General features: G+C 48.0%; 1 protein-coding gene across 3 annotated transcripts in view; it reads left to right on the top strand.

Annotated features, from left to right (window-relative positions):
- Positions 1–1,697: 1,697 nt before the first annotated feature.
- The window catches only part of mdh1b (malate dehydrogenase 1B, NAD (soluble)), a 72,101-nt gene continuing 54,982 nt past the window's right edge, over positions 1,698–18,816 (top strand). For all 3 annotated transcript variants that reach the window (XM_085985486.1, XM_085985485.1, XM_085985484.1), the window contains exons 1-3: positions 1,698–1,800; positions 5,263–5,375; positions 10,104–10,238. In XM_085985486.1, coding sequence (XP_085841612.1) covers positions 1,779–1,800; positions 5,263–5,375; positions 10,104–10,238 — 270 coding nt within the window. In that variant the 5' untranslated portion in view covers positions 1,698–1,778. The remainder of the gene's footprint in view (positions 1,801–5,262; positions 5,376–10,103; positions 10,239–18,816) is intronic.

The raw sequence follows: 18,816 nt of genomic DNA, 5'->3' as shown, positions 1-18,816 counted from the left end.
CCCCAGTTCACCTCCCACTTGTGGAATGCCATCACCGCCGGCCTCGGCACCAAGTTGCACAGGACAACAGCCTACCACCCGCAGGCCAACGGGCTCTGCGAGCGCTTTCATCGTTCCTTTAAAGCCTCCCTCCGTGCCAGCCTGGCCGACACTAGCTGGATCGACAAACTACCCTGCGTCCTCCTGGGATTGCGCACCGCGCCCAAAGAGGACCTCCGCGCCTCCGCGGCCGAGATGGTCTACGGCCAACCACTCAGAGTACCAGGCGACTTCCTCCCCCTGACAACGGAGCCGTGGTCGGCCGCCAGACAGCTTTTCCTGCACCAGGATGCGGCCCAGCAATTCCGTCCAGTGCCCACTTCGCAATACAGCCCGCAGCCGTCCTACGTGCCTCGAGACTTACGACATGCGGAGTTCGTCTTCATGCACCGGGACGCGCACAGAGGCCCGCTGCAGGCACCATACACCGGCCCCTTCCCAGTATTGGAGACGGGGGACAAAGCTTTTCTTATCGACGTCGGCGGGAAGCCGGACCGTATTTCAGTAGACCGCCTCAAACTGGCGCACCTGGACCTCAGCTTCCCGTTTCGGCCGGCTCTTCCCCCCACGGCGGGGCAGACCTCCCGCGTTGGCGGCGGCCCCACAAGAGGACCAAGACATGCCAGAACCTTACTTCCCGGCCGCCGCCCCACCTTCGCCGGCAGCCCGTCCAGCCAGCCCACCGGCAGACCAGCCGCCAGACCAGCCGACGAACCAACTGGCCGACCTCCCAGACAGCCCTCCTCACACGCCAGATGGCTACTACAGCCGCTACGGCCGCTTGGTCAAACCTCCGCAGAGACTGACTTTTACAGTTAACGAGGATTCTGGGGGGGCGTATGTGGCGTTGCCACATTGGGGAAACATTGTGTGTATGTAGATAAACCTGTATAATCCCCTTTTAACTGCTGTATTCCCCTCCCCCCACAAGACAGTTGCAAGCTGAGAGGAATAAGGCATGTTCAGACTTGCCTGCTGCTGAGAGAAGGAAAACCAATCAGGTTCCAGCAGGTGACCAATCCGTGAGTCATCACAGGTTCGCAGGCTTTACAAATTCAGTACTGTATTGTGAGAGTTGGAGTAAAGACCTATTTCTTTACGCGGGAGACCGTAGTCCCCCACAATATTGCTGTTTGTGGGAGTTTGTTGTGTGCAAATTGGCTGCCGCATTTCCTACATTACAACAGTGACTACACTACAAAAGTACTTCATTGGCTGTAAAGCACTTTGAGACGTTCAGTGGACGTGAAAGGCACTATATAAATGCAAGTCTTTCTTTCTTTAGCTATTATCATTCAAGGAGTACATATGTTGCCCAGTTGTCCTTCCTAGAGCAGTAACTTTGTTGACAGTAAATTTTCCTCTGCCATTAACCCTTGTGAGTACTGAATGTCTTTTGGAACTTGCATGTTTTGTTAACTGCCAAAAATGATTTTTCTTCATTTACATATTTGGCTTAACTGATCTCCTTTCTGAGCCGCCACCTTCAATTCCTCCAGGTCTGCCAATATTGCTTTAAAATCTTGACGATGCCACCTTTTTCTTCCCCCAGAAGCTTGGCTTGATAGATTTTACTATTTTTTCCATTTAGTTTGCAATAGCCACAAATCACAGGACTGTCAAACCTCGCTATTTGTTATTGCGATTCTTGTTGCAACCGGGGGGGAAATGGGGGACGCGCTCGGTGCAACCGCTATTTGGGTCCGGGCGCTCCCGTTGCCTGGCAACGCCCAAACAAAATGGTGAAGTTCGTGGTAGCAGGTGGGTTGGAGGCATCTTCGTGTTAAATGAAGCAAAACCTAAAAATAATCGTTTAACCGGCTGAAACTCGCGCGTCATAGATTTAGTCACAGGTATCTAAGGAAAGACAGCGCGATAACAGGCTAACAGCTTTAATCTTAGAGAGAAACAATAGGGGACAGAAAGGGCAGCTGGGGCAATGGCCATTGGCCTCAGTACCCTAGCCTGGGGATGTTAATGATCGGCACGGGTTTCTGCCCCGGGTCCTTATTCGGTGATCCTGACTGGACAAAGTGGGAGAGAAAGAACCAACAGCAACAACAACTTGATTTATATAGCACGTATATAACGTAGTAAAACATCCTAAGGAGCTTCACAGGAGCGATTATCAAACAAAATTTGACTCTGAACCACATAAGGAGATATTAGGGCAGGAAGAGGTAGGCTTTAAGGAGCTTCTTTAAGGAGCTTCTTAAAGGAGCAGAGGGGTAGAGAGGCGGAGAGGTTTCGGGAGGGAATTCCAGAGATCAGGGCTTCCAGGCAGCTAAAGGTACAGCCACAAATGGTGGAGAGATTAAAACTGGGGATGTGCAAGAGGCCAGAATTGGAGGAGAGCAGAGATCTCGTAAGGTTGTAGGGCCGGAAGAGGTTGCAGAAATTGGGAGGGGCGAGGCCTTGAAGGGATTTGAAAACAAGAATTTTAAAATTGAGATGTTGCCGGAACAGGAGCCAATGTAGGTCAGCGAACACAGGGCTGATGGGTGAACGGGACTTGGTGCGAGTTAGGACACGGGCAGCTGAGTTTGGTTGACCTCAAGTTTACAGAGGATAGAATGTGGGAGGCCGGCTAGAAGTGTGTTGAAATAGTCAAGTCTAGATATAACAAAGGCATGGATGAGGGTTTCAGCAGCGGATGCGCTGAAGCAAAGACGGGTTCGGCCGATGTTCCAGAGGTGGAAATAGACGGTCTTAGTGATGGCACGGATATGTAGCTAGAAGCTCATCTCGGGGTCAAATATGACACCAAGGTTGCGAACAGTGTGGTTCAGCCTCAGACAGTTGCTAGGGAGCGGGATGGAGTCGGTGGCTAGGGAACGGAGTTTGTGGAGGGGATCAAAGACAATGGCTTTGGTCTTCCCAATATTTGGAGGAAATTTTTGCACATCCAGTACTGGATGTTGGACAAGCAGCGAAGGGGTCGCGAGAGGTGGTGGTGAGGTAGAGCTGGGTGACATAGGTGTACATGTGGCAAATGACGCTGTGTTTTCAGATGATGTCGCTGAGGGGCAGCATGAAGATGAGAAATAGGAGGGGGCCAAGGATAGATCCTTGTGGGTTAGGTGCAGGAGCGGGAAGAGAAACCATTGCAGGTGATTCTCTGGCTATGATTAGATAGCTAAGAATGGAACCAGGCAAATGCAGTCCCACCCAGCTGGATGACGGTGGAGAGGTGTTGGAGGAGGATGGTGTGGTCTACCGTGTCAAAGGCTGCAGACAGGTCGAGAAGGATGAGGAGGGATAGTTTACCTTTGTCACAGTCACATAGGATGTCATTTGTGACTTTGTTAAGAGCTGTTTTGGTACTGTGGCAGGGTTGGAAACCTGATTGGAGGGGTTCAAACATGGAGTTCCGGGAACGATGGGCACTGATTTGGGGGGAGACAACACATTCGAGGACTTTGGAGAGGAAAGGGAGGTTGGAGGTGGGGTGGTAGTTTGCAAAGGCAGAGGGGTCAAATGTTGGTTTTTTGACGAGAGAGGTGATGACGGCAGATTTGAAGGAGAGGGGGACAGTACCTGAGGAGAGAGAACCATTAAGAATAACAGCTGTCATGGGAGCCAGGAAGGGAAGTTGGGTAGTTAGCAGTTTAGTGGGAATAGGGTCAAGGGAGCAGGAAGTGGGTCTCACGGACATGATGAGCTTGGAGAGGTCATGAGATGAGATAGAGATATTGGAGAAAGATGCGAGATCAGGGCTAGGGCAGGGGGGAACCTTAGAGGAAGTTTGTGATGGTGGGCAAGGGGAAGGAAGGGAAGTGGCAGAGGCAGCTGATTAGATGGTCTCAACCTTAGAGACAAAGAAGTCCCTGAGCTCCTCGCACTTGCTGTTGGAGGTGAGGGTGAAGGAGACAGGGAGAGGGGGCTTTAAGAAGACAGTTTGCAGTGGAGAAAAGAAGCTGGGGGTTATTTTTACTTCCATTTATATAAAAAGATAGGAAGGCCTTGCATTTATATAGCACCATCACGACATCAGGATGTCCCAAAGGTGCATTTAAGGGAACACTAGTTAAGTACATGAGGGGGAAAGGAATAGAAGGATATGCTGATATGGTTAGATGAAGTGAGGTGGGAGGAGGCTCGTGTGGAGCATAAACACCGGCACAGACCAGTTGGGCTGAATGACCTGTTTTTGTTCATTAAATTCTATGTAATTTACAGCCAATTAATTGCTTTTGACGTGTAGCCAGTGTTGTAATTTAGGGAAATGCGGCAGTCAATTTGCGCACAGCAAAATTCCACAAACAGCAATGGGATGAATGTCGAATAATGTATTTTTGTATTGGTTAAGAGATAACTGCTGACCAGAACACCGGGAGAACTCCCCTGCTCTTCTTTGAATAATGCATCTGAGAGGGCAAATGAGGCCTCGGTTTAATGTCTTATCCAAAAGATGGCACCTCCAACTGCGCAGTACTACCCCATTACCAACGTTCCCTCTACGCACAGCTGTCTGCCGGTCCCGCACAGTCCTAGATCGGTTTTTCCAATGTGAAACTTTGCGCATGCACGAAACTTTGCATGGGCCGCTCAGCCTGTTAAAGGGACCACGTACCCAAATTTAAAATTAGGGAGGACATTGCCCGGTACTGCATTGGAGTGTTAGCTTAGATTACATGCTCAAGTCTCTAGAGTGGGGCTTAAATGCCTGACTCAGAGGCAAGAGTGCTACTACTCACGAAAAGCAGGCATTTGAGCAAAGATCCTGGAGGAGGCCTTCCAGTGCTTGTGCAACTGTATTCCAGCAACTGTGTCCCAGTGTCTTCAGGAGTGAGAAAGAAAATTGGAGAGTATTATAATATTTAAAAGCTGGCCCAAGTGAAAGAAAGAAAGACTTGCATTTTTGTAGCACTTTTCACAACCTCAAGACATCCCAAAGAGATTTGCAACCAATGCAGTACTTTTGAAGTGCAGTCACTGTTGTAATACAGGAAACGCAGCAGCCAAGTTTCCATCCAAAGCTGTGAAATAGGAACAGGAAAAGGCCCTGGGAGTGGACTGTATAAATGGGTTCAAGGAGCAATCAGATGCATTTCCAGAGAGAGAAAGGTTTGAGGGACATGGCGAGAAGGCAGGTAGGGAGGTTGATCTGTGAAAAATGCACAGCCATGTTGGACCAATGATCTTTTCCTGTTGCTAAAAATGGTGATGTTCTTGCAGCAATGTAAAAATGACATATATTTTGATTTGTTTTGCTTGTTGCAGGTAGAGCAAACTGCCCTTATTACGCCAAGGCAGAACTTTTGGCAGATTATCTTGAGAAAAACTTGCCAGACTTCAAGGTCCATAAAATTGTCCTACCACCTGACGATTGGCAGGTCAGTTACTGTTTAGTTCTGAAAGCAGAAAAACTACTTTAAAAAAATTATAAAATTAGCTGAATTTCAGATCTGACATTTGTGTTTCTCTGAGTCTAATTGCTTACTGAGTTTCATTGACGTAGATATGCTACTAGGTCCGGTACTGAACACAATAAGGGGAGTAGTGATATGCCAAGAAACAAGCAGCTAAGACTGAGTGCTGCGTTGGATCTAAGATGCTGAAATTAGGAGTAATTCAGACTCCAATGCCAATACTGGATTGAATGAACAAAAGTGGAGTAAAATATCATGTAATAATTTTTTTTGCCCAAGTTGTCTTTAGAATGATTTGTAAACATAAAGAAGGAGTAATGAGTGATACAGCATACAATCCTTTTAGCTTGGGTTCCAATTTAGCTTGGAGTGATAAGATGAAAGTCTTCGCTCTCTGCAAATTGGATCTTTATGCAGCTTTAGTCCAGATGCCAGCGAGCATGAATGTACAGAACTGTCCATAAATTGCTTCAAAAAGCCCCCAAGTAACTGATGTGGGAAATGTCAGTGCTGCACTGATGCTTTCAGAGGGCACTTTTCAGAGTTGTGGGTTAGAGCACATACAGAATTTTGCAACAACTTATCAGCATGTAGAAAATGGCACTCAAGATGCAACGGCTACTTTGACCAACTTAATACCATTCCATAAATTCTGATATGTTTTTCCCATCTTTTATGGACTAAAATTACAGTTTGAGCCATTTATCGAATTAATTTGTAAATTCTCACTGCAAATTTAGAGTCATTACATGGCATAATGTACCAGCAAAATTATCTCATTTGTACCAGGCATTAATCAATGTCAAACAGACTAAAAGTCCCCGATGAAAGGGAGCTTCATGCCTCAATTGTTTTATAAAAGGAACAATAGGTTAAGAACGAATGAAAATAATGGTCAGGAAAAGACCAACTTGTCCATCAAGCCTGCCCCACATTCATATTAGCTGTAGCATTGTGATCAGTCAATTCCTACCCCCCTCCCCGACCCCGGCAACCATTTCAATTCCTAGGAAAGGCAAAAAAAAAGAAATCCCCACAGCCAATAGGGAAAAAAATACCCTGGAAAATTCCTCTCCGACCCCCTCAGGCGATCAAAACCAGTCCAGGAGATCACACGGACCAAGTGTTATCTATAAAAACCTTCTTTATGTTGCTATCTCTGCCCCAGTCAAGACCTGCTCAAGTTCCCTCTTTAAGGCATGTAGAGAATCAGCACCCACCACACCAGCCAGCAACGCATTCCAGAGGCTCACTACTCTCTGGGAAAAGAAGAAGTGAGAGGTGTGTGCACTCACGAGGAGCAAACCACACAGATGACATTACCCCGGAGAGAGAATCTTTGGGCCCTAAATATCTCACTTATGCCTATCCAAGCAGGAGGATATGAAGGTTGGTGATTGCCTGGGAGAATTTGTCGAAGATAAGCTCCAATGCTTTAAAAGGATCATTTGCGACTTCAGTTGCTCTGCCCTTGGTTGTAAATATGGCCACAATCATTAATGTTCGAGCCACTGGGCCATTGTAATCACAAGAAGTTGTTTTTTCGGGCACTGGGCAAGTAACTATCTTCACTGTAAACAAGAAGTGACTTCTGAATGTTCTGGAAAACTGACAGATTCATACACTTGCACTGTAATACCACCATAAGTTTAGTGACTTCACTAGGGCATCCAAGAACAACCACCTTCCCATTTTCATTTTGGTGACGGGAACCTCGGCCCCCCTCACTGATCATACTCGCTCCTTAAATGGAATGATAAGTCTTCATTCACATTGCACTATAACTCAATGAAATCATAACTCTTGCTCCCATTGGCATACTGTAGCTGCAGTGTATAATATCTATAGGATGCACTGTAACAACTCACCAAGGCTTCTTCAACAACACCTCCAAAACTCTCGAGCTCCACCGCCTAGAAGGACAAAGGCAGCAGGTGCATGGCAACACAATCATCTCCAAGTTGCACACCGTCCCGACTTGGACATGTATCGCCATTCCTTTATCGTTGCTGGGTCAAAATCCTGGAACTCCCTACCTAACAACACTGTGGAGCACCTTCACCAAATGGACTACAGCAGTTCAAGAAGTCGTCCCACCACCACTTTCTCAAGGCCTTGCCATTTGGAAGTCTAAATGAACGGAGACAAAATGATAATGAACACCATCCTGCCTCTTGCACCTCTCACCCATGCTGCCTCTCCATCAGTGACACCACCTGTGTCACCCACCTTATCAGTACCAAGCTCCAGCTTGGAGTCTTTCAATGAGGAGGATCTAGTTAGCAAGGATGAGGATAGTGCCTTGGATGACTTATTAAGCACAAAGGAGCTGGAGGAGCAGCATGTGAATGAGGATTCGACTTCCCCAGCAGAGGCTGCGCAGAAACCTTCCCTCAGCTGACGATTCAGGGGACACGGATCTTGTGGATACAGCCCTGAACAGAAGAATGTTTGAAGAACATCACAACTACATGCAGGCGTTGAAGTGACTATTGCATGATGTATATATAGCATATTACAGAGGTCTCGATTCGTCTGTCCTATCCCATCCTCCATTGCAGCATCCCAGGAATAGTCAGTGCCACCCCATTCATCGGAAGCAAAGGCTGCCTCGCTGGAAGCCCAAGGGGGACAGACTAGGGAAATCCCTACATTCTAGACTTCAGACATTTTAGACCAGTCTACAAGAGACACTCCCTAGTGTCTTTCATGATCTGGTGGGAGTCATTAGAGCAACCCTCCTGCTTAATTAGCCACAAAGAACCAGGCCCAACTACATGTGGTACAGTTGGAGTTGGCTGGCATGAGGCTGCTGTTTCTCAAGATACCAGGCCTCCATGTTAGCCACTCTGTGTCCTACTCAAAGAGCATGCAGGAGACCAGGCTCTGTGTGAGCACTTTAACTTCTGCTTTGGAGCTGAGCTCATTCTTCTTTGGCTTGGCGTCCATTCTTTTCCCCTCATGCCTCTTTGAAGCACTTTGGGACATTTTTGAACTGCATAACCAAAAGAGTAGAATGCAAGTCATTGGGGGGTACGATAGCATAGTGGTTATGTTACTGGACTAGTAATCTAGAGGCCTGGACTACTGATCCGGAGACATGAGTTCAAATCCCACCATTAGGGAAGGAAGTCTGCTGTCGTTACCCTATATGTGACTCCTGACCCACAGCAATGTTGTTGACTCTTAACTGCCCTCTGAAATGGCCTAACAAGCCACTCAGCTGTATTCATCACCACCTTCTCGAGGGCAATTAAGGATGGGCAATAAATGCTGGCCTTGCCGGCGACGTCCACATCCCGTGAATAAAAAAAAATGTCATGATCAAACTGCACAGTGTTTTGGTCACGCGATGGCCAGTTAGCTTAGTTGGTTAGAGCGTGGTGCTAATAACGCTAAGATCACGGGTTCGATCCTCATCCACATTGATGCATTTAAGGGGAAGCTAGATAAACACATGAGGGAGAAAGGAATAGAAGGTTAGATGAAGAAAAGTGGGAGGAGATTTGTGTGGAACATAAACACCAGCATGGACCAGTTGGGCCTAATGTCCTGTTTCTGTGCTGTATATTCTATATACATGTAATTCAATGTGATGTCCATTTTTGATTACTGAGACACAATGGAGCTGTTGATACGCTGGAGGCTGTGCAGAGTAGAACCACAAGGCTGTTTCCCTTCAGAGGTCTCAGTTATGAGGAAAGACTGCAGAAACTTGGGCTCTTCAGCCTTGAAAGGAGACATCCAAGAGGTGATCTTACACGGGATACACAAATGCATGTAGCAGAAGAAAGTGAGTTAGATGCACATAATCCGATTAAAGGGTATGATGTGGCAGCCATTACATAGACCTGGCTACAAGCTGGGCATGATTGGTAGTTATTTATTCCAGGCTATAGGATCTTTATAAAGGACAGGGAAATAGGGGAAAGGATATTAATAAAAGACACAAATTACAGCAGTAGAAAGAAAGGCATTCACTAAGGGAGATCAGACAATGGAAACACTATGGATAGAATTAAGGAACAGTAATGGATGTAAGAGTTGTCTACAGACCTCCTGATAGTAATGATGTAGTGGGGTGGGGGTGGGGGTGGGGAAGTATACCGAGATCAGGGAAGCGTGTATCAAAAACAATGTGGTTATAATGGAAGCTTTTAATTTTCACATAGACCCGGAGAAGCAGAACAGCTCAAGTGGTAAAGGCAATGAATTTCTAGAATATATTTGGAACAGTTTTCAGGAACAATGAGATTGATTTTGCCTTTTGGCTGCCAGTACCCATGACCAAGAGACGGGTGCGCCTCATTTGCATCAAGCCAGCAAGCTGCGGGGTGCCAAACGGGCAACCAGATTGTGGGCTGGCCAATTCCCCCCCCACCCACAGGGCGTGAAGCGTCCTGGGGCGGCAGCAGCCTGGATTATGTTTGTGCAGCCTGGAAGAGCACTCGTGCAAGGCGAGTGCAAAAGGGTGCCACCTAGATTTCAGTTGGGCTTATGCACAATTGAAAAATCTTGGTTTCGGTGTAATAAAATAGAAAGATTTTCAACTGCACAGTACTGACACATTCTCTCACATTGGTTTTGGTTAGTGTTTAATATTGTGCATTCCCTCAGCTACAAATGACTAAGTTCGACCTTGAGAACCAAGAAGCAAATACATTCCGTGTCTGCATGTTTGTGTTTCTCCAGTTATGGCTTCAAACGTTATGTAGCGCAAATGACTGGACGCATCATTACTCCCCAATTATATGGCGAGAGCTTGTGGACCGTGGAGGAAAGGGATTACTGTTGGGTGGATTCAATGACTTTATGGAGTATGCACAGGTAAGTTTTATAAAAGAGATACTCAGGTGTCCCAAAAGCCAATGACAAGTTGGAAATGTGTTGGTTTTTGTCTGAGGTGTTTCTGAATATGGAGGTGCTAAATTCTATGAGGATTTTTAAAAAGGGGCAGGATGATGTCTAATTCTAATAGTTGTATCCCTCTTTTAACTTTGTAAAACAAGTCTCTTTGTGTGGGTAACAAATGACCTAAAAGATGTGGGAAGTTAACACATTGTTTGTTTGGTTGGGGAGAGAGCGTTCCTAGTCTCATTTATGGATTTGCAGATCAGTGGCAGAGTTTCCAGCCACCTGTGATTCTCTGTCAAAACCTTTTGGCTTGCTACATTTCCCTGCACTCTGAAGAGCCTTCTGAAACTTATTCCTTTGACTGTGGTTTTGGTTACTTCTCCTCCACTTCCTGCTCGATGTCCACCTGTGCAGCATTTTAGGATGATTTGCTGCAAATCTAGGTTGTTGTTTAAGATGCAAATTTATTGTCTTGCTGAATGTGCAAGGCCAGTGCTTCCTCTGTTGCCCATGGGTCAGCATTGGTAATGCCAACTTGTTTGCTGGGTGGGAGCAGGAACTGGCAGCAATTAGGCAGGCAGAGACAAAAATGGCGTTGGGAGGTCCTAACTGCGTCATCTGATCCCAATTAGCATATATTCATGAGGCGCTGACCTGTGGGAGCTCTGGCCGCCTGGATCAAGGTCCACCTGATAATTGTAAGAAGTCACACAACACCAGGTTATAGTCCAACAGCTTTATTTGAAATCACAAGCTTTCGGAGCGCTGCTCCTTCGTCAGGTGAAGTGGAGAAATGCACTTTCTCCACTTCACCTGACTCCACACCTGATAATTGGAAAGGACTGCAACTTGGCAGTAAGTCAGTGCTTCCATCGCTCATGCTTTTTTGGTCCTATTACCACCTTTTATAAGGGCAAAACCGGATAGTAAGAACTCGTAATTCACCTCCATCCAGCTATGATCATTTGCCCATGTGCATTGCCAGGTATCCCCTTTTCTCTTTTTGCTATCCATTGGAGGTGGGGGAGAGAGAAGCTCGGGGGTGGGGGGTGAGGGAGAGAGGAACTCTGGGGTGGGGGAAGAGGAGCTTGGAGGCGGGGAGAGAGGCGAGAGGGGAGCTTGGAGGTGGGGGGGAGCTCGGAACTCGGGGGGGTGGTGCGGAGCTCGGAAATCGGGGGTGGGGAGCTCGGAGCGGGGTGGAGAGGAGCTCGGAGAGGGAAGTGGGAAACTCAGAGAGGGGAGCTCGGAACTCGGGGGGGGGGTGGTGCGGAGCTCAGAAATCGGGGGTGGGGAGCTCGGAGTGGGGTGGAGAGGAGCTCGGAGAGGGAAGTGGGAAACTCGGAGAGGGGAGCTCGGAGGCGGGGGAGAGAGGAGCTTGGTGGGAGAACGTCAGGAACTCGGGGGGGGGGGGGGGGGCGGGGAGAAGGTCAGGAACTCGCCAGGGGTGCCGGTGGAGTAGGTCGGGAGCTTGCTGGGGTGAGAGGTGCAATCGGTCAGGAGCTCGGGGGGAGAGGAGAAGCTCAGCAACTCAGTGGGAGAAGGTCAGGAGCTCGAGGGAGGAGGGGACATCAGGAACTCGGGGAGAGAAGGTCAAGAGCTCAGCGGCAGGAAGGTAAAGAACTCGGTGGGGGGGAATGGTCAAGAATTCTGGGGGGTTTAGAGCACGGAGAGAACAGTAGGGAGGGGGGGAAGAATGTGATCCAAGTTTAAAGGGTGGGGCGGGAAATGAGAGCAAAAAGGTGATCAGATGGGAAGACGGATCACGTTCACCCCCTCAGTTAGACGTGGATCACATTCTTCCAACCGGATGAATTAGTGAATCCCTTCTCACACATGGGAGCAGGTGAACGGTCTCTCCCCAGTGTGAATTCGTTGGTGTGTCAGAAGATTGGATACCCACACGGACCCCACACACATGCACCCCACACACACGCACCCTGCCCCCCCTCCCACACACTCACACGCACCCCCCACACACGCTCACCGCCCCCCACCCCCCACCCCCCACACACACCTGGCCCCTTTATTCAGAAATAAAGAATTTTTATCCCTTCCAGAAGGAACAAAAAACATAAAACTCCAAAGAAGTAACTAACCTACTAATTAGAGTATAAAGTCTTTTATTTTACCAGCCAAGGACAACTATAATTACAATTACAGAATACTATTAATAGAGGATCTTCAAAAAGCTAACTATACTTCCACATTCTGTAGTCTGGCAAGACTGGATCAAATTACACATTGCAGGGTTGTCTACAGTAGGCAGGATCAAATTACACATTTCAGACAAATTTGGGTGTATCTTGTCCTCCAAGGGGACCAATCAGAAATCTGGTGTTGCAAATAGATGCTGCTACCTTTTTTTTATCCCACAACTAAGTCCATGCAGTTCCATATTGTCTCATAACTGAATTGAAATTGCACTGCCATCATCGTCCCGAATGTGTTAATACAAGGTTAACACCTTTGTCTCAGCCTTGGCTCAGGGGGTAACACCCTCGCTTCTGAGTCAGAATGTCATGGGTTCATGCCCCACTCCAGAGATGAGCACATAATTATGGCTAACACTACAGCACAGTACTGTCGGAGGTGCTGTCTTTTGGGTGAGATGTTAAACCAAGGCCCTATCTGCCCTCTCGGGTAGACATAAAATATCTCATGGCACTATTTCGAAGAAGAGCAGAGTATTTCACCCGGTGTCCTGGCCAATATTTATCCCTCCACCAACATCACTAAAACTGATTATCTGATCATTATCACATTGCTGTTTGTGAGACCTTGCTGTGCGCAAATTGGCTGCTGTGTTTCCTACATTACAACTTTAAAAATACTTAATTAACTGTGAAGCACTTTGGGACATCCTGAAGACGTGAAAGGTGTTGTATAAATGCAAGTTCTTTCTTCCATTAAAATAGCAAAAGAATTTCGGATAAATGCATAAATACATTCATTATTAATATGACATAACACGATTTCAACCCCAGGTGTAGGAACAATATCAACCCATGACTTTTTTGCTCCCAAGCTTGGCTGTTACCAGATGCTCCATCTAGTGGCCATGTCACAAATCCATAGAAGATAGCCAGTTCTGAAGGTGAATCAAGGATGTTCCGCAACTAGATGGAATACTCTTCTTAATATCGTAAATTGACATGTGATTAAGAGAAATAGACACGCAACGTCAGAGTACATTAATATTGTGGTACATGTCCTGACATGACATCAGACAGAACACAGAACTGGAGGAAATTTTCCTGTGTGTGTTATATTAGCTCACCAACCAAGTTACATAGAATTACATAGAATATATAGCACAGGAGCAGGCTCTTCGGCCCAACAGGTCTATACTGGTGTTTAAGCTCCTCACGAGCCTCCTCCCATGTTACTTCATCTCACTCTATCAACATATCCTTCTATTCCTTTCTCCCTCATGTACTTATCTAGCTTCCCCTTAAATACATCTATTCTAATCACCTCAACTGCTCCATGCAGTGTCGAGTTCCACATTCTCATCATTCAGGAGTAAAGAAATGTATTCCTTATTGGATTTATTAGTGACTATCTTATATTTATAGCCCCTAGTTTTGTTCTACCCCACAAGTGGAAACATCTTCTCTACGTCTACCCTATCAAATCCTTTCATTATTTAAAAAATCACTATTAGGTCACCTCTCAGTCCTCTCTTTTCTAGAGAAAAGAGTCCCAGCCTGTTCAGTCTTTCTTGATAGTTATAATCTCTCAGTTCTGGAATCATCCTTGTAAATTTTTTTGCACCTCCTCCAGTGCCTCTACAGTATATACTTTTTGTGATGGAGAGCAGAGCTGTGCACTGTATTCTAAGCGTGGTCTACCAAGGTTCTATATAAGCTTAACATATCTGCTTTGGAATTATATTACAGAAAGGAACCCCAGTGCTTTGTTTGCACTTTTTGTGGCTTTGCGAATCTGTGTTGCTATTTTTAATGATTTGTGAATCTGTACCCCTAGATCCCTTTGGGTGTCTACCCCACATAGGCCTAGAAATTGGATATGGCCCGAAAACGGGCAGTGTCTTGGCTCAGCACGACTAAGCTGCGCCGGGTCAAACTGGTCTAGGTAGCACGCAAAATTAATTCTCCGTCCTCATTAACATGATTATGGTGCTGATCTCAGTGCTAAAACTGCTGTTCATTAGCCTACCGCTCAACAGGTGTGCCACTATCTGGTACAGTCTAATTCCCAGTCATGTTTAGCCTAGGCTTTATCCAGGACTTACAGGGGAGGTGCATTGATGTAACAGCACCTCATTGTCATCTCACTTGGAACGCCACTTGGAAGCAGAACCAACTAAAAAGAGATGGCTCAGCTTCAGCACAGGGAGAGAGCAAGACGACACTCCGATGCGGCTCTGGAGGCACTGGTGATGGCCGTGGAGAGAAGGCAGGATGTCCTCTTCCTGCAAGCTGGCAGGAAGTCATCGGTCCATACATCCAGAAGGTTGTGGCGGGAGATATCCGATTATGTGACGGGACCAGTGTGATCCCCAGGTCGTCCAATGCCACAAGAAGTTTAATGACCTCACATGGCGGGTCAAGGTGAGTGAAGGCTTCAGCAAATGCCATATCCCATCATCTGCACACACTGCTCAATGCCCCAGCACTCACCTACCAACAGTCTCTACCTATCACCACTCAGACCTCAGAATCATAGCTTCACTTCACTCTCACAACCTTACCATTGCTGCAACACTCACACCCACATCTCACAGCTTGCACACACTGACAGCTATTCAACTATGGCAGACACATCACCCAAACACAGTGCACCATACTCACACACTTCCCTTTCTCTTGCAGGCCAAGGTTGCGCATAATCGCCGGGAGCAGTGGCAGACAGACGGGGGGCAAACTGTCATACAGGCCCTGAGCCAACTGGAGGAGCGAGTGTTCGACATCATTGGACGGGAAGTCATGGAGGCCATGGCAACGGGCGAGGTTGATACCCTTGGGGACAACAACGGTATGCTCATTCCTAATCCTTCTCCTCACATCCCACTACCTCCTTATCCCACAATCTCTTCTCACTTACACTGGTTGTGGTGGTTGAAGGTCAATCATCACAGCCCCAGGACATCGCTGCAGGAGTTCCTCAGTGCAGTGTCCTAGGCCCAACCATCTTCAGCTGCTTCATCAATGACCTTCACTCTAACATAAGGTCAGAAATGGGGATGTTCGCTGATGACTACACAGTGTTCAGCGCCATTCACAACTCCTGAGATAATGAAGCAGTCCATGCCCGCAGGCAACAAGACCTGGATGGCGTTCAGGCTTGGGCTGATAAGTGGCAGGTAACATTCGCGCCACAGAAGTGCCAGGCAATGACTATCTCCAACAAGCGAGAGTCTAACCACCTCCCCTTGACATTCAATGGCATTGCTATCGCCGAATCACCCACCATCAACATCCTGGAGGTCACCATTGACCAGAAACTTAACTGGACCAGCTACATAAATACTGTGGCAACAAGAGCAGGTCAGAGGCTAGGTATTCTGCGGCGAGTGTCTCACCTCCTGACTCCCCAAAGCCTTTCCACCATCTACAAGGCACAAGTCAGGAGTGTGATGGAATACTCTCCACTTGCCTGGATGAGTGCAGCTCCAACAACACTCAAGAAGCTCGACACCATCCAGGACAAAGCAGCCCGCTTGATTGGCACCCCATCCACCACCTTAAACAGTCACTCCATCCACCACCGGCGTACCATGGCTGCAGTGTGTACCATCTACAAGATGCACTGCAGCAACTACAAACCCGCGATCTCTACCACCTAGAAGGACAAGGGCAGCAGGCGCGTGGGAACACCATCACCTGCAAGTTCTCCTCAAGTCACACACCACCCTGACTTGGAAATATATTGCCGTTCCTTCATCATCACTGGATCAAAATCCTAACAGCACTGTGGGAGTACCGTCGTCACACGGACTGCAGTGGTTTAAGAAGGTGGCTCACCACCACCTTCTCAAGGGCAATTAGGGATGGGCAATAAATGCTGGCCTTGCCAGCGACGCCCACATCCCATGAATAAATTTTAAAAAGCATATCTTGCTCCACCCCCCCGCCACCACACCATAACCCGACTCGTGCCTTTCTGCCTTCAGATAACCAAGAACAAGCAGCAGCACATGAGGCGATGGAGGAGAGCAAGTGGGGAGAAGAAGAAGGCAGCGTCACTGAATCTATCACTCGCAGACACCAGCTCAGAACCTGGCACTGTGCATAATTTAGAGGGTAGTATAGATGCGGGATCTGCACAGGGTGAGGCACCAGGCACGAATGGGCTGCAGCAACGCCATGGGGATAGGGTAGCTCGGTGGCCAACTCCCCAGAGGAAGAGTTCACGCGCAAGTTCTGCTGCACACGACTTGGGGACCTCGATAGGGCGGCTTTCAGAAGAAGGGTGATGGGCATTGCTAGGTGCAACGGCAAGCCTGCCAGAGAGCCTCTTGGCAATGTCAGGAGCGTGGAGGAGTCCGCCTCCAACATTGGCCGGGGCTTTGCGCAGAGCTTGGAGCCCATGATTTCCAGGCTGGAAATGATGGCAAACTCCAGGAGAGACCGTGTCGACCCAGACATGATGCTGCGTCTAATGGGTGATATAGCGACTGCCATTGCAGCACAGGTGGAAGCGACCCAACGTCTTAGTGCTGCAGCGGAAGTGCAGACCGCTGTCTTGCAGTCATAGCTTGCTGCCACGCAAGATCAGACTGTTCTCATGCAGTCTCAGCTTGCCGCCACCCAAGCTCAGACTGCTGCCATCGTGGCTGGGTATACCACTGTCGAACAGGGCTTGCAGCAGCCCAGCAATCTGTACTCCACCAGATTGCTAGGAATGCTGAGGCACCGCCCCAGGGGTAGTGGCAGTGGGTCAGTGGAGCAGGACCCTGCTGTCCTCTCTCAGGATGACAGCATTCCTACTCCCACCACTGCCACTCTGCTGTTACCCTTGCCGCTGCCTGTCAGCCAGCCACCCAGACTGCCTCTGCCCATGCCTAAGTGGTGCAGCCTGCAGCCGGGCCTTCTAGGGCTAGAGCTGCTCGAGGTCTTCCTGCAAGGCCATCTGAAGTCTTCCCACGGAAACGCAGCAGCCTTGCACCAGGGGGAGCACTTTGCAGGAGCACTAGAGCAGGAAAGGGTACCCGAACGATAGGCACTTTTAAAGGTGATTAGTTGATATAGTATGTGTGAATTGATTCTTGATAAATTTATTAATTTTGTTTGGAATCTTTGTTTTGTATGGCTCACATTTCAGCTTTGTGTCCAGGAGGATGCTGTGCTATTCTGTGATAGAACATAAGAACATAAGAAATAGGAGCAGGAGTAGGCCAATCGGCCCCTCGAGCCTGCTCCGCCATTCAATAAGATCATGGCTGATCTGATCCTAACCGCCAATCTACTATCACAGAACCATCTCCTGAATCTAACAGAATTAGACACACGAAATAGGAGCAGGATCAGGCTACACGGCCCCTGGGCCTGCTCTGCTACCCACAGGGCCATGACCAATCCGAACCTAGACTCATGTCCAAATTCCTGCCCGCTCCCCGTAACCCTTAATTCCCTTTACTTCTAGGAAACTGTCTATTTCTGTTTTAAATTTATGTAATGATGTAGCTTCTACAGCTTTTTGGGGCAGCATATTCCATGGACCTACCACCCTCTGAGTGAAGTAGTTCCTCCTCATCTCAGTTTTGAAAGAGCAGCCCCTTATTCTAAGACTATGCCCCCTAGTTCTAGTCTCACCCATCATCGGGAACATCCTCCCCGCATCCACCCGATCCAACCCCTTCACAATCTTATGTGTTTCAATAAGATCGCCTCTCATTCTTCTGAACTCCAATGAGTAGAGTCCCAATCTACTCAACCTCTCCTCATATGTCCATCCCCTCATCCCCGGGATTAACCGAGTGAACCTTCTTTGTACTGACTCGAGAGCAAGTATGTCTTTTCTTAAGTAGAGGGATGGTATGATGGGGATATGGTTGATGGGTATGTTTTGAGCAACGCGGATCTGGGGTTTTATTCACTGGAATTGGAGTTTGATGAGGCATTCACAGATAGCCTGTGCCGAAGGGAGATTTGCTGCCTGCCTCCTCCCTTCCTCCTCGTCCTGGTCCTCTTCCTCTTCTTCTTCCTGAGGTGGTCTCCGATTCCCTGCTGGCAAGGGTTGAGCTCTCATGATGGCCAAGTTGTGAAACATGCAGCAGGCCACCACGAAATGGGACTCCTGCTCCGCTGAGTACTGGAGGGCTGCTCCTGAGTGGTCAAGGCAGCGGAACCGTTGCTTCAGTAGCCCGATGGTCTGCTCGATGATGTTGCTGGTGGCAGCATGGCTCTCATTATATGAGTGCTGGGCACAAGTGGTGGGATTGTGGAGTGGAGTGATCAACCAGGTGCAGCGCAGATATCCCTTGTCTCCGAGCAGCCACACTCGGGTTTGATGTGGTGGCTGAAAGATTGCTGGCACACTGGACTGACGCAGGATGAAGACATCATGACTGCTGCCAGTATAGTGG

This window comes from Somniosus microcephalus, chromosome 4, assembly GCF_052327205.1.
Source record: "Somniosus microcephalus isolate GS21.2 chromosome 4, FLI_Smic_1.0, whole genome shotgun sequence".
Taxonomy (NCBI): Eukaryota; Metazoa; Chordata; class Chondrichthyes; order Squaliformes; family Somniosidae; genus Somniosus; species Somniosus microcephalus.
Note: the sequence above shows the minus strand (reverse complement) of the source record. Positions and strands in the feature narration are given on the sequence as shown.